This window comes from Diplotaxodon limnothrissa, linkage group LG3, assembly GCF_057381915.1.
Source record: "Diplotaxodon limnothrissa isolate DT_005_m linkage group LG3, D_limnothrissa_male_GT1.1, whole genome shotgun sequence".
In the NCBI taxonomy this organism is placed as follows: domain Eukaryota; kingdom Metazoa; phylum Chordata; class Actinopteri; order Cichliformes; family Cichlidae; genus Diplotaxodon; species Diplotaxodon limnothrissa.
In genome coordinates, this window is record NC_140598.1 from 59,627,778 (window position 1) to 59,642,428 (window position 14,651).

General features: G+C 42.7%; 1 protein-coding gene and 1 non-coding gene across 3 annotated transcripts; one reads left to right on the plus strand and one right to left on the minus strand.

Annotated features, from left to right (window-relative positions):
• Positions 1-711: 711 nt before the first annotated feature.
• prox3 (prospero homeobox 3) lies at positions 712-13,712 on the plus strand. Of its 2 annotated transcripts, XM_085351002.1 has the most exons (6): positions 712-1,039; positions 4,707-6,577; positions 6,719-6,826; positions 9,183-9,295; positions 9,857-9,962; positions 11,565-13,712. In XM_085351002.1, exons 1-6 carry the CDS (start codon positions 922-924, stop codon positions 11,736-11,738), a joined length of 2,490 nt encoding a protein of 829 aa, XP_085207128.1. In that variant the 5' UTR covers positions 712-921; the 3' UTR covers positions 11,739-13,712. The 2 variants fall into 2 exon arrangements, with proteins under 2 accessions (XP_085207128.1, XP_085207129.1); XM_085351003.1 differs by lacking the exons at positions 9,183-9,295; positions 11,565-13,712 and having other exon boundaries at positions 9,857-9,937.
• On the minus strand, positions 8,506-8,579 carry trnai-aau (transfer RNA isoleucine (anticodon AAU)). The gene has a single exon. It is a non-coding gene; the product is annotated as a tRNA-Ile (tRNA).
• Positions 13,713-14,651: the final 939 nt, after the last annotated feature.

Here is a 14,651-nt window from a genome sequence, read left to right on the forward strand (position 1 = left end):
AAAGCAAAATGTTTCCCTGCTATCAGGGTGTCTGTGTAATTAAAGCAGGCAAGCTGAAGTAGAGCAAGGACATCTGTAAAAAAAACAGACCATTATGGTCCACTGAACATGGGTACCTTTGCACTGCTGCTTCCAAATATTATACCTATGCATTTTAAAGGCATCCTATAAATCCACATTTACACTGTTAAATTCACATAATTTGTGTAAAATCGGATTAAAGCTGCCACATGTTAAAAATGAATGCATTTAGACAGAGAGTCTTTAGATACTCTGCTGTGTTTGTCTTTATGCTCAGGGGTGCTGGATCTCACAGACAGATTCCTGTGGTCAGATAAAACTGTTAATGACTGACCGGGTGACAGTCGGCGGTAAATAAAACCTTCGCAGTGCAGAGAATGTGCTGCTGAAGGTCTGTGGCATCACTACTGTAACACAAACTGAAAAAATGCTTCTCGGTTTTTGGTCAGAGTAATTTCCCCTTAACATGTTTATGGGCTCGTCTGTGGATAAGTAGCCTTCTGTCACAAACTGCTACGTGAATTATATAAAAGCCAATTAATTTCAAATGAAGCGACGATTTAATACAGCACAGTGCGTGTATGTGTGTGTGTATGTGTGTGCATACTGGGGGTCTTGCCAACATGGGAGGGACCGGACTGTCAAGTGGACAGCTCTCGAGCCCGCTTGCCCGCCCACCGCGCGCCACTCCACACCGGGTGCAGCGCGTGAGGTTGATGCCAGCCAGAGATAGATGGATTGGCGAGGGAGGAAAAACCTGCACAGTGACACAACTAGAGTAAAGAGGAGGCGTTTGACGAGTGAGGGAAAACTGAGAGAGTTACGGAACAAATCCAGAGAAGAGGGAAGCGGGAAAAAGCAGGAATCCTCCTGCTGACTGGTTCCTGTCTGCCCGCACCGATGTCCAAGGCCCGTCCGGTGACAGCAGGAGACAACCAACCGAGACAGAGCGCACAGAAACGGCCGTTGGGGTTGGAAGGCTTCGGGGAACCGCTGGAGCTCTTCTCTGTGACTGAGAGTAAGTTCATTTTAAACTTCAAACCTCTGCCTTACATATTTGACATTTTACGGCGTTTAAAGAGCTACGAAGGTCAGCGTCTGCTCGAGCTGCTCGCCTCTATCTCGCTCTGTTTATATTTTCTTTCATACTGCGACATTAGTCCGCCGCTGCCAATTAGTCACAGGACGCACAACGCGCGCGCGCGCACCCGCACAAACTGACCGCTCGTGCGTCAGAATCGCCAAAGCAGATGTTGCCACGCGGAGGCTTTAAATTATTCAAAGTGATATAATTACGCCGCAAATAGATAGATAGAATATAACCTATGTGAACGGGGGAAAGAAATGGCCCCGAAAAATGACTGACCCAAATAATTTATAACATAAAAAAGTCCTTAGCTAATATTTTTGATTGTGTATGTTATAAATCCATAGTTATGAGTTACATTTATCCAGCTCTGCTTAAAAATACGCTAATTAAAAGAAATTTCATTCGACAAGTATGGTTGCAACCCAGTATTAGGAACATTTTAGTAACCAATATGTTATTATTTTCCAATGTTAGAAAATGAACTTTTTGAATGTACTTTTCCAATATAACATACTTAAATGGATCATATAATACCAGTGCGTTATCTGTGCTTTGTTTCATGTGTGTTTTCGCTCCGGCAGTCCAAGAGCACCATTCTTAAGCCTAATCTAGTGGTTAATGGCTTTCATAGTCATTGCTCATATTTTGTGCAGCTTGCACTGGCTTTGAAAAGCTAATCTGTCCCTGTTATAAGCCCATTGGTTGGCTTGCCATCTGGGCTGTATTATAGTAGAGAGGAGAGGGCATTTGAATAATTGATATTTAGCTATTTATAGGAGGATTATTCTCTTCATGTTTCACCATCTATCTATCTATCTATCTATCTATCTATCTATCTATCTATCTATCTATCTATCTATCTATCTATCTATCTATCTATCTATCTATCTATCTATCTATCTATCTATCTATCTATCTATCTGTTTTGTCTAGCTATTGTTTTTTGTGATGTGTGTGTTTGTGCATCCTTGTGTGTGTGTTCATATTTTCTGTATTTTCCTGTACCTCTGTCAGTCCTTACATCTGTCCTGTCCTTACATCTGTTCAGTGAGCTGTAGTGTATCCATCTGAAGTGGATTAGCGGTGTTATCAAAGCTAAGTAGGACTACTGCTCATGCACACGTAGGCACACAGACACACACATGCACACACACACACACACACACACACTTGCATATGCACACACACTACGTACATGCTGCTCTCACTCTATTTCACTCCACAAGGACCATTGACCATTGTTAGCCCTCTCTCAAGCCTCTTTTGCTTTTGTGCAAAAGTGTGTGTGTGTGTCTGTGTGTTCATGTGTGTGTTTGACGGTAAACACTCTGATCAAACAGTGCTTAACAAGCTGCCTGAACTGATAACAGAGAGAGGAGGAAGAGAGGATGAGAGAGGAATGGAGAGGAAGGAAAAGGGGTATCGGGGCAGAAATGAGGTTACACAGTGATATAAAATAGGAACTGGGATGTGTGTTTTTGATCCTGATTAAACAGTGAGATGTACTGTCGTTTATAAGCCTGGCATTCACTGGTCTCTGCTTTACAACCTTTTCCAGGAATTCTAGGCAAGCCATATAGCATTAGCCTGGGAGTGTAATAAGCACCTAAATTTTCCACCATACAGTGTTTTGTATTTTTTTTCCAAACTTCTGTTATTGTGCGTGATCCACATCTATGTGCATTTATCTTCCTCAGTTTTCTCACATATAGTCTTCTTTGATACTTGCACTGTCTAAGACAACACACGTTCAAGCACAACAGGAAGGACAGCCTGAAGAGAGGAGGGCGATATGTGACAAAGATCATGAGCCAGATGTTAACCCTTCCATTAGGTCTTAGTTGGTGCCACAGGATGTCGCTTCCCTCACTGATGAAACTGATCTTTTCTGTGCTTTCTAGCTAAATGTACTCTCTTTAACACTGCCACAATGAACGTTTAGCTCTATACAAATACATTGGAGTTGTTTCTTTTTGCTATTAAAGTGAAAGTGATTGTGTCCTGCAATAGACCAGTGACCTGTTTTGCTGTCCAGGTAACGTTCCAGCCATATTGTTGCGATGGGCACTCATTCACTGTCAACCAAGTGTAGTCACAGATAAACAGAAACATTTGCTATCTAGCAGATATTTATGCAACCAAAACAGCCTCTGAGATTTTTGCCCTTACTGCAGTGCGCTACAATTGAATGGAACTAAAAATGACATTGGAAAAAAATGAAAAGCAACCAGAGCAGATAATCCACATAAAAAAGCCCTACAAACCTTTTTAGTAAGACCTGTTTCTTCTTTATACAGTAAAAATTTTGGTGACAGGGTCCCCAGTAAGGACGGGCGAGAAAGGTGTGTTTTATACACGGTTTTATTCACACACTTTTTATACTCGATCTTTGGCTCTCTGTGTGCCTCTCGGGTTCACTGCTAACAGTTTTGTGTTTTCTCGTCTCCGGCCCCACAATTACTGTCAGAGGAGAGGTTAATTAGACATGCCCAACAGGTTTGCTGCTCTCTTCATCAGACACTACTCCCCCAAACACACTGCTTCAACTCTCCCTCTTGTGACTGAGCCCAGAAACCACACCCCGCCAGCACAATTGTACACTGCTCAAAAACAATCATGCTGTATACCTATACTGTTATCGACTGGGTAATGTGTTAGAAATGAATGATGCCATGTTTGACGTAAGTGAAAATGATCAACCTACGGAGTACTGAATTCATTTGTATGGCCCCCATGTGCTTGTGGGATTTATCCCCATGCCCAATGGCAGTCAGGGTGCTGTTGCCTAGCCTGCAGAGGTCTTTGCATCCCTCCATTGATATGCCTCCCCAGATCATCACTGACCCACCACCAAACTCGTCATGCTGAATGATGTTACAGGCAGCATAATGTTCCCCACGGCTTTTCAGACCCTTTCACATCTATCACCTACACTCAGGGTGAATCTGCTCTCATCTGTGAAAACCACAGGGCGCCCTGCTAATTCTGGTATTCTATAGGAAATGACGATTGAGCTCCAAGCTGCCAGGCAGCGAGCACAGGGCCCACTACAGGATGTCAGGCCCTCAGGTCACCCTCGTGATGTCTGTTTCTGATTGTGTGGTCAGAGAGATTCACACCAGTGGCCTGCTGGAGGTCATTTTGTAGTTCTTGCAGTACTCATAGTCCTCATCTTTTTCCTCCTTGCACAAAGGAGCAGATACCGGTCCTGCAGATGGGTTAAAGACCTTCTAGGGCACTGTCCAGCTCTTCTAGAGTAACTACCTGTCTCCTGGATTTGGTTTTGCTGGTTATCTTATTATTTCCACTATAATCAATATCATTATCCAATAAGGTTGACTGATTTAATGCTGTACTCTGATTAAAAACTGTTTCTTTTCTGTTTTGAGCTTTAAATATTAAATTAAATACTAAAGCATGTAGCACTTTGAGCACTACACACAAACCTATGGTCATCTTAATTATTGGTATGAAATTTAACCTCATGTATGTAACTTCATTTGGCTGCAAAACACTTGCTACTACTCAAAATATCACAAATGCAGCAATTATAATCCTTATTGTGTCTCTTTGTGTCCCTTCTGCCTCTCTACAGCCATGGATTCACCCACAGATCTTTTTGATGATTCTGCTCCCCAGATACATACATTTGCTCCAACTCTCAACTCCACAGATCTTGCTGGAATCCATCCTCAGCCTAATGCTGGCCGCCTTACTCCTGCCTTTAGACCCCCCGGCTTTCCACTGATCCACCATCTCCTCCAGCCGGGTGGAGGCCCCAGGAGGATCGGAGGGCTGCTGAACACAAGCCTGAGCACACACAGACACCTGGAGGACAGAAATGTGGAGGAAGATGAAGGAGAGAGGGATGGACACGTGGAGCAAAGAATGGAAGGGGGAGATGAGGGGGCGATAGAGGGAAAGGACGACTTGCTCGGGGTTAAGAAGAGGCACAATGACGCGGCTCTCGCAGTCGAATGGAATCAAGACATCCTGAAAGTGAAGAGGATGAAGCTGGAGAACCGACAGAGGGATGGAGAGGCCGATGAGGGAGGCAAACAAGGAGGGAGGGAAGAGAGGAGAAGGGAAAGGGAAGAGCTGAAAGAACAGCTGGAGGAGGCAAGGGAGAGACTGCAGGCTTTGCAGGAGAAAGTGTGGAGAGCTTTTGGGGAAAAGCACATGGCCGAGGATGAGAAGAAAAGGAAGCGCAGAAACGGAAGCAGCGGTGGAGTTGATGGGAGAGAAGAGGATGTAGGGCTAATAGAGGAGGAGGACATGACAGAAGGGATGTACGATGAGGAAGACACTGATGGCGGAGAGATGGAAAAGGAATCATTTTCCCTGCTTTCCGAGTCCCCTTTCGACAGCTTCCACAAACGGAAAGAGGAGCTGCAAAAAGACCGAGAAAGAAGGATGGAGAGAGGAAGAGGAGGAGGAGGGTTGCACTTGGAGGGTGTGATGGAGGGATCGGGGTTGTGGCTGGACTGCGGAGGTTTGGTCAGAGGAGACTGGGATGGCGGGATAGATGACGAGAGTGAGGAGGGAGGGCAGAAGTTTGCCGCGGCGCTGAAGCTGGAGTTGGGCAGCGCTGTGGCCCGGGTCATCGACCGAGTTCTCCGCCTTTACACCGAGATGACCGATTTCGCTCCTTCCTCTCCTCCCGCTGCCATCTCTTTTCTCCCATCTGATCCGGGAAGCGACGGAGGGAAGGAGAAGGCAGTGTGGATGGGGCTGTTAACGAGAGGAAGAAGAGAAGAAACAATGAGCGATAAGGAGGACAAAACAAGAGGGCAGGACGGAGAAAGAGAGAAGCAGCTCCACAAGATGAGCAACGGGAGCGCCCTGCCCCCCCGACCACCCCGTCGGACTGAACCGTCCGATTTAGCGATGCCACTGACTCTTCAAAGGTCACCTGACACGCGAAAGGCCTACCCACTCCTTGGCCCACCTCTCCCCACTCACCTCAATCCCTCTCACCCAAACCTCTCCCTGCACCACCCTTCTTTGCCTCGTCCTCCTCCCCTTTCTCACCCTCCCCTCTTGCCTCCAGCCTCTCAGCCCAAGGATCCCTCCTCCTCTTTCCACCCGTCTTCAACCTCCTCCTCTTCTTCCTCCTCTTCTTTCCCTGCGCCTCCCCCTCCTCCCCCGCCTCCGCCCCCTCCTCTCCCTCTCCCCTTGCTCCACTACTCAATGCAGCAGCTTTTCTCCCGCTCACTCCACCACCCTCAGCTCCCCCACCTCCCGTCATCCCGCAAAGACTACCTGAACTCTGACCCTTTCTTGGAGTTCTCTTCCCACCCATCGTCTCACCCCTCCTTCCCCCCGCTCCCCTTGCTCGGCCACCTGGACCCGTCGCTTGCACGCCACACGCACGGGGGGAGAGAGAGGGAGCGAGTGATGAGGGGAGATGGGGGCATGCGAGGAGGAGGGATGGATGGAGGAGAGCTCTACCTGACTGCTGGGGGGATATCCTTTTGTCAGTGTGCTTGAAAGAATGAGGATGAGAGCTGTGTTGGTTTGTGTGTGTGTGTGTGTGTGTGTGTGTGTGTGTGTGTGTGTGTGTGTGTGTGTTTAAGCATGTATCTCCTTAACTCACCTCATATGTACACCCAGGAGGGCTTGTCACCCTGCCATCTGAAGAAAGCCAAGCTCATGTTCTTCTACACTCGCTATCCCAGCTCCAACACGCTCAAGACATATTTCCCTGATGTCAAGGTGTGTGTACACCAGCTCAGTGCTGGAACGACAATTTCACTTCAAAGTGATTATTTTTTAACACACCTCAAAGTCACACGGCAGTATATCAGCCACTGCGTTTTACACGCCTGCTCACTGAAGGTTTTTCTACATTGTTAAAACAATACGGACGACGTCACAGCTATGAAATGCCAATTAGGCCAGTTTGGCTGCTGTAGTATTGGATATTATGACTAAGGAAGGAGAATTGACTGTCCAGCATTTCTTTAAGACATGAATGTGAGTCCATATATTACAAAGACTTTAAAGGTTTCTTCGAACAGGCGTGGTGTTTACAACTGAGGGAAGAAGGACCAGAAGTTATTACTGCTGCAGAGACTTAAAAGCTTCTGAAATCTCCAGTTAACAGCCCTAAAATTAGTGCCCACCACACTGCTTCCTAGAATCTTAAGATTAGCTGTTTTGAGGAAATTATCAGGCGTTTGGGTCAAATTGCTGAAAGAATTTTGTACTTCTTAATTTTTTTTTACAATTTAGTATTAAGTAAGCATAACAAAGGATGAGCATTAGACTAGTGGATATCTGGGCTGTGGTCTGGTGAGTCCAAATTTGATAGTGGTGGGTTCCAACCTCAATTCCTTTGTCTAAGATGAATAGATGATGTGTGCGTGCGGTTGCTACCACGTGGGGTTTTCAGATTACGCTGTTAGCAATTCATTTATAATTGAAGACAGCACTTAACGAGTGTTTGTTTTGCACTTCGTAGCTACATTGTTTTCTTTTAACAAGACAATGAGGCACATCTTTAAGGTCTTGATTTGAAATGATGCAGCGCTGCTTCAGATAACACGAATCCCCCAAAAGTATTCAAATGCTGCTGCTTCGAAGAATCTTGAATTTATTCAAATCTTTCATTACTACATAAGTTCAGTTGTGTTATAGTTGTGAGGTCTTTTAGGAGTTTCAAGGAAATGAGTAGTCCTTGAATGACTTTTGAGACATACTGTAGCCTAAACAAATACAGTTTGAACAATCTTCTAAAAAAATTTAAATTGACTGTAAGACTGCAATTATTGTAAGGCCATCACTTAAATCACCTAATAACCAGTGATATACTGGGGGAAACCAGGACATTTGTGCACTCCAAGTATTCAGATATAATAAAATCTTCAGTGATAATACAGAGACACAAAGTAAAAAAAAAACTGCTCACTACTGATGGTGTAACATGTATATAAAAGTGCTTGAATCTTGTAGCCAATGTACCCATATTGCTGTGGTTTGATTTGATGTATTATATCAGTATAGATGCAGTAGAGTCCATATAATATTTACTCTGAAAAAATGTCCAAGCGCTAACATGTGTATTATACGTATGTAGTGGTTGGTGCTTCATAAAATCCGGAACTGGTCCGTACGGGGATCGAACCCGCGACCTTGGCGTTATTAGCACCACGCTCTAACCAACTGAGCTAACCGGCCATGTCGCAGTGGATGTTAGTGGAGCACGGCCAGAGCTGCACAGCTCACGAGTTATTTTTGGAAATTTTGTGGATAAGTTAAAAAGCTGATGTCACTGTTGGACATGTCGGGTCTCAAAGCTCAAGGTGTTTTTCATTTCATTTTAATGAGATTTTCTTCTGCAAATAAAGCGAAAATCAGTTGTTTAAAGGTGCTCAACTGCTTGAAAACGTACATGGCCCGTACGGGGATCGAACCCGCGACCTTGGCGTTATTAGCACCACGCTCTAACCAACTGAGCTAACCGGCCATGCGCAAACGCCAAAACTGTCACATATTGCCGACAGCATCCCAGACGTTTTTGTTTCCATATTTCAATCAAGTTCCAAAAGACTGGAAGTTAGATTGCAGATACCCCATTTACTGACGTAATGATAATATTAACTAACCTACTGGTTACAACTACTTCTCCATATGAGTAAAATGTTTCAATGAATAAAACAAATGCTATTTTAATTCACATCCATGCTGCACTTAAAAATGCATATGCTGCGATAAATTATTATTACAGGGTATCTCTTAATAAGGTGGTATTATCTGATACAATCTGCAAGTTTACAGTGATTTAGAAGCATAAACAGTGTGGAGTTGCAGAGATTATTTCTCCTCTTGGAGTCTGTGTCAACAGAAAACCTTAGATTAGGTCATTTACTTTAATGACCACTAAGGGGTGGGGAAAGGGGGGGGGGGGGGGCATACAATGTCTTTTGAATGTAATTTGACATAACAAACAAAGTGCAATTAAGTTAGCTCAAGTCAGGTTAATTTAGCATATCATTGTAAGTGTTTAAAAAAGCACTGTTCTCTTGCTGTCCTCACCTGCTCACTTCCTCTCCTGTCATCCATGGTCTAGTTTAATCGCTGTGTGACCTCCCAGATGATTAAATGGTTCAGTAACTTCAGAGAGTTCTTCTACATCCAGATGGAGCGCTTTGCACGCCAGGCTGTCCGCGAGGCTCTCACCCGGTCGGTTTGGGTTGGCACTGGTTCATGTTAAACTCATTTTATTTGCAGTACTTTCATTGTTTCAGTGAGCCTTATGAGTGTGAACATGTTGCCCCTGTTAGACGAGCTGAAGTAAAGTCTGATTTATACATCAGACATCATATATAACTTTTTTAGAAATATAGAATCACACATCGCATGATTGACTTTGGAACCGCATGAAGCATCATGGTTTCCTCCATGACAGATATTCAGTTCTGCTATAATCAAACGAACCATTGCAGCTGAGAAATAGATGTCTGCATTTTTTATATCGCTTGATTTAAGAGGTCGGAAAGGCTTATTGATAAAAATATAGATTTTTTTTTTCTGCGAGTGCTCAGGTGTTTAGACACTGTGGCCATGTTGATGTGAACTCATGATGGTAGCGAGTAAAACAAATAGCAATGGGCATAAAACATGACTGCAAAAAGTCAGAAACAAACTGAAGCTGAATATCATTTATGTAAATTATACATGGTTCTCTTATCTGTTTTTTATTGTGAGTGTATTTAAATGAGTTTGTTTGTCTCTGTAACACAGGGATGGTGCGCCTCGTATTAGCCGAGAGAGTCAGCTGCGAGTGGGACGTGATACGGAGCTTTACCGCATACTGAACATGCACTACAATAAAAGCAACATCTACCAGGTGAGGAGACGCTCTAGTTGCAGCTTTCAGCCTACCCGTTGTACGACTGGACTCAGTCCTTGGGTGGGGATGTGAATACTCCTCAGCCCTAAGTACATCGCTAATGGATTATGGATCTTTATGCAGTGCTCCTGTGTTTAAAAGTAAATACCAATCAAGTTAAAGTGCTGTCTACAGTGTTACGGTCTTGGGTCATGTATTGAAGGATAACTTGCACTCTGTTTTTGATATCTTTTATAGATTGTCATCTGGAATGCTTTTCAAGGTTCACATACATGCCTAACGCAAGCCGTTGCTGATTTTCTTAAGCTCAGCGGTCCTTTGAGTTAAGATCATTTGATCTGAGCTGTTTGACCTTCTTGAGCAAACAGTTCTTAAAAACATTTAATGCGTGTACTGAGCCATTCTTATTGAAAATCAAATAAAAGTCCCACTTTGTGCAAACCAGGTGAGGATGGCAAGACTCAAGCTGTTTTGTCCTTCAGAGGTCAATAAAGTGCCAGATATGGCTGCTGCTTGGACTCTGAATGAGGTCCTGATCTGATATTAATTGGTAAGCTCAGAGCAGACGATAAGTCTAAGGAGGAAATAAACCTCAATAAATCATGTATAGCATAAAGATGAAGATATACAATAAAAAGATACTACACCGCTGAAATGAAAAGCACTGGAGCTTGGGGTTATTATTTCGTGTAATGTGCTATTACCTTTAGTGAGCAGAGAAATTATTTTACTTGTATGAGTTTGTGCATGAAAAGGAAACAGAAAATGAAGCACTGTTATATCTCACTGACCTGCTGAAGGACACACACTATCATAAAACAATCATCGCACATTAGTTTCCAATTCTACAGATGATGATTAATTTTATCACCCAAGGTGATCTGTTATTTGTCAGACGTCATTGGATTTAAAAAGGTATTGAGAACGCGAAAACTACAATGGCTACAATGTATCCCGGGAAACGTTCAGGCAGCGCTGAAAAACCGAATCACCTCTGTGATCGTAAAAACAAAGTCACAAGGTCTGAAAAGTCACTCTCGCCTACACAAATTTTTGTGAGTTTATTATTTGATTGAGCCTCAGCTCGGCTTAAAGCTATGTGCGGTTCAGCTGTGAATAGATCGTGTTCGCTTCTAACGTGTTTTCCGTCATAGCGGCGAAAGAATAGGTCCACTTATTAACAATAATCAATGAGAAGTCTCTACGTGCTGTGATAAAGCTGTCTGCTTTGACAGACGCGTTCAGACAAACAGTGGAATCAGAGACAATCAAAGTCACAGTCTGTATTTTACCAAAGTGGGTGAAAACACCTGTGAGGGTGCACTGAATGCACATTATAATAACAGGTATTCTAATGTTCTTCCTGTGAAACTATTCACTGCTCAACAACGCTTATGAGATTTTTAGAAAGTACAGAGACAATCAAAACCTCACATTCTCTGAAAAACACAAGTTTCTCAGTTTTAAATCCCTTTAGATAAGGTAGATAGATATGTGACTGACAGATTCAGATACTAAACTAAAGCGAAAATGGATTTTTCTCTTCCAGAAGACTTCCTAATAAACATTTCCTCCTTGACATCATATTTTTGTGTGCAGGTTCCAGAGAGGTTCATCGAGGTGTCTGAAGTGGCTCTGAGAGAGTTTTACTCAGCCATTTGGACGGGGAGAGACAGCGACCCCTGCTGGAAGAAAGGAATATACAAAATTATCTGTAAACTTGACAGTCCTCTACCAGATGCATTCAGGCTGCCAGGTTGTCCAGTTGGCTAATGATTGCACAGCTTTTATCTGGTCCGTGTGCACAAATGCATGCTCAGACATAATTTGACTAAAACAAGGCATAAATCATTCAGAAACTGGTACATTTCAGACATCGCAAACTGATATGTAACCATCCAAAAGATCATTTAGAACTATTACAGAATTTCGACTGACTTGCAGAGGAATACATACACTTTCTCATACTGACAGGCAGGTTTTGTATACAGGCTCAACAGCAATCCCCCAGTGCTGCAGTCTTGTGACCGCACTTATCAAGGAACGTGACCATACCATTGAATTAAAATGGACAGAGCAGGAATTCCTTCTCCAAACATTCTTCAGCAGCCAGCTGCTTGCATGAAATCTAAAGCTATTATTAAAAGCACACTCTCACAGTAGTTTTGTGAAATAGACACAAAATACAATTTTTGAACTTCACGTTCATGGGAACAAATTGACTCTTTTCTTTTTTTAGTGTGGACATTGACGCAAAAGTCAGTCACATAGCAAAGCTTCCAGTTTCCAAGAGCACCAACGTACATGATAAGACGCTTCAGGTCTGTTGTTGGCGTAAGCTTCAGTTTCACTGAAGAGGGTTAGGGTTCAAATTCAGCACTGCTTTCCCCGCTGATTTTTCAGTTGCTGTTTCATTAGCTGGGACCACATCCTCATTTTAGGTTTGACACCATTTCTGGTAGATAATGGAACATGGCTTGAGGATGAATTGAGGCTGTGGTTTGGAGAAGGCCTCAGAGGGGACTGACAGTGACCCGTGGGCCGGGCAAATCCCGCTGTACTAATGAGAAGTGAAGAAAACAAGAACAAACAGCTTGTAGTTGCAATGGGGGGGTCACATATAGACAGAGAACTGGAGGTGCGGTTACGCTCAGATAAATTATCTCCGGTTGGTTTGGTTTAAGGGCCAGAACCACTTTCTAGGATGCTGCCATAAATAATATTTACGTTTAAAACAACGTTTTAAAGTCTCATTAAAAAAAATGACAACCTTTACATCCAAATTTGAGCAAGAATGCTGTTCTTACTGCTGGAAACCAGAAAAGTCAAAGCTTCAGATTCGCTCTGACACACAGTCTGAACGCGCATCACCTTTTACGATTAGGTAACCGGCTCCTCTGGCTTCATCACTAATGAGCAGTGTTCCTACTCGGAAAATCGCTGCTAAACATTTTAAATATAAAGCAGCGATGTTGCTGTGCGATGATTAACAATCTCGCACAAACAGTACTTAACAATCACACTCAAACATTTCAGGGCTGCCCTCCCTCAGGGGGCGTTCATCATGAAATGACCTTTTAACGCTGCCTTGTGTGTGGGCTTCTCCATCAGGATTTTATCTTTCATTTTTATTTTCTCTCCAACAACATCGTACCGTCACGTTTCATCCGAAGTTCAAAAGATTAAGATTTTCAAAATGAAGTTGATCTTGTTTCACAGCACGATCTGGTCGGTGGGTTTTGTTTGTTTTTTTTGTTTTTGCTGCTTGTGTATGCCTCTCATCTCTCTGTTCAGTATTAAATTATTATCAAGCTTTTGTACATGCAGTCAAATCAAAACAGCTGTTCTTTCAAGAGGGACATTATATTGAATTTAAAACAGTATAATTAATGTTTTGTTCTTTCCTTGATGTGCTCTTATTGCTGATATATTTACGTATGTTTTTGAATTCTTTTTAAAGTGTTGCTAATCTAAATAGTTCACTTGCACAATAAGTATATATAATTATATACAGTATATATCAACATTTGTTTTCCAAAAGGGGGAAACTTTCACTCTCTCCGCTCTATATCATGACTTTTATCTCGAGGAAAGATGGGTTTCTCTTCAAGAAAATGTCGACCGACAGCCTCGACCTATCCGTGACGTGTTATCAAGTGCATGTTTCCTACATTTCCGTTTTGCGTTGTAATCTTTTATGTCCCTCTATTTTATATTGTACATAGTGTATTCTTTACTGTAGATCTGTGCCTCGTTCAGACTTTGGTGAATTTTGATGTTTAAACTTATCATGAATTAAAGAGATACAAGGCTTGTGTGATGATTTGTGGATACACACATAGACAAACGGAAGCTTTCTAGTGTTTGGGTCTTGGGGTCCAACATTTGTGCCAGCATGCATTAAGGCTTCAATCTAAAAACACCTTCACATGCTCACTGACACTAATACTTTGTGATGGCTCTGCCCACCACTTAGTCTCGCCTCCTGAGACAGCAGCACACACACACAAACTCACACTGGCATGTCTACTTTTTTTTTTCCCCCAACAATGAGTCCAGTCACCTAGTTAAGTGAAGTTACATTCTCAACATAGTAGTATTATTTTGGTATTTTTGCAAGACTTTCTTTGTCCACATTTAAGAATTATTTGTGAAAAATCCTCACTTCTTTCTATTTATCAATCCATTCATCAGTTTATTACCTTCTGTCTTGTATTACCTTCTGCAACATACCATTTGTTTTTCTACTTACTTTTGTAACCCAGTGGTGTAAATCACATAAACAATTCCTATGAAAGCTAACAGCGCTGATTCATAATTTTGAAGCTCCTTTCTAATGACATATCATTAGAAATTGTGTGGCGTGTTATTACAGAAAACAGTTATTTCTAGTCAGCCTTGAATGATGTAACACTGGCTATGTGTCAGGAATTAGTAAGCTTATTATTAGTGCAGAGGTGAATCTGACAGGCTTAAAATGTTTGACATATACCCTATAAAAATGACATGGTCACAGGACACAAAGTCACAAGGTTTCATTAAGCATTCTGGGAAGGAAGCAACACACACACACACAAACACACACTGTGTCTAACTCTAGCATTTCATACCTCATAACCCTCGAGAAGCTCAGACTTTGACTAACTTGAACCATCTACATATTTGAGACAATGCAAACATGCAGTA

Excerpts from the sequence above, each read along its gene's own strand:
- prox3 (XM_085351002.1), top strand. The coding sequence starts at position 922 with ATGTCCAAGGCCCGTCCGGTGACAGCAGGAGACAACCAACCGAGACAG. Across the intron at positions 6,578-6,718 it reads TCTACCTGACTGCTGGGGGG|ACCCAGGAGGGCTTGTCACC; the intron begins ATATCCTTTTGT and ends CCTCATATGTAC. Across the intron at positions 9,963-11,564 it reads ATAAAAGCAACATCTACCAG|GTTCCAGAGAGGTTCATCGA; the intron begins GTGAGGAGACGC and ends TTTTGTGTGCAG.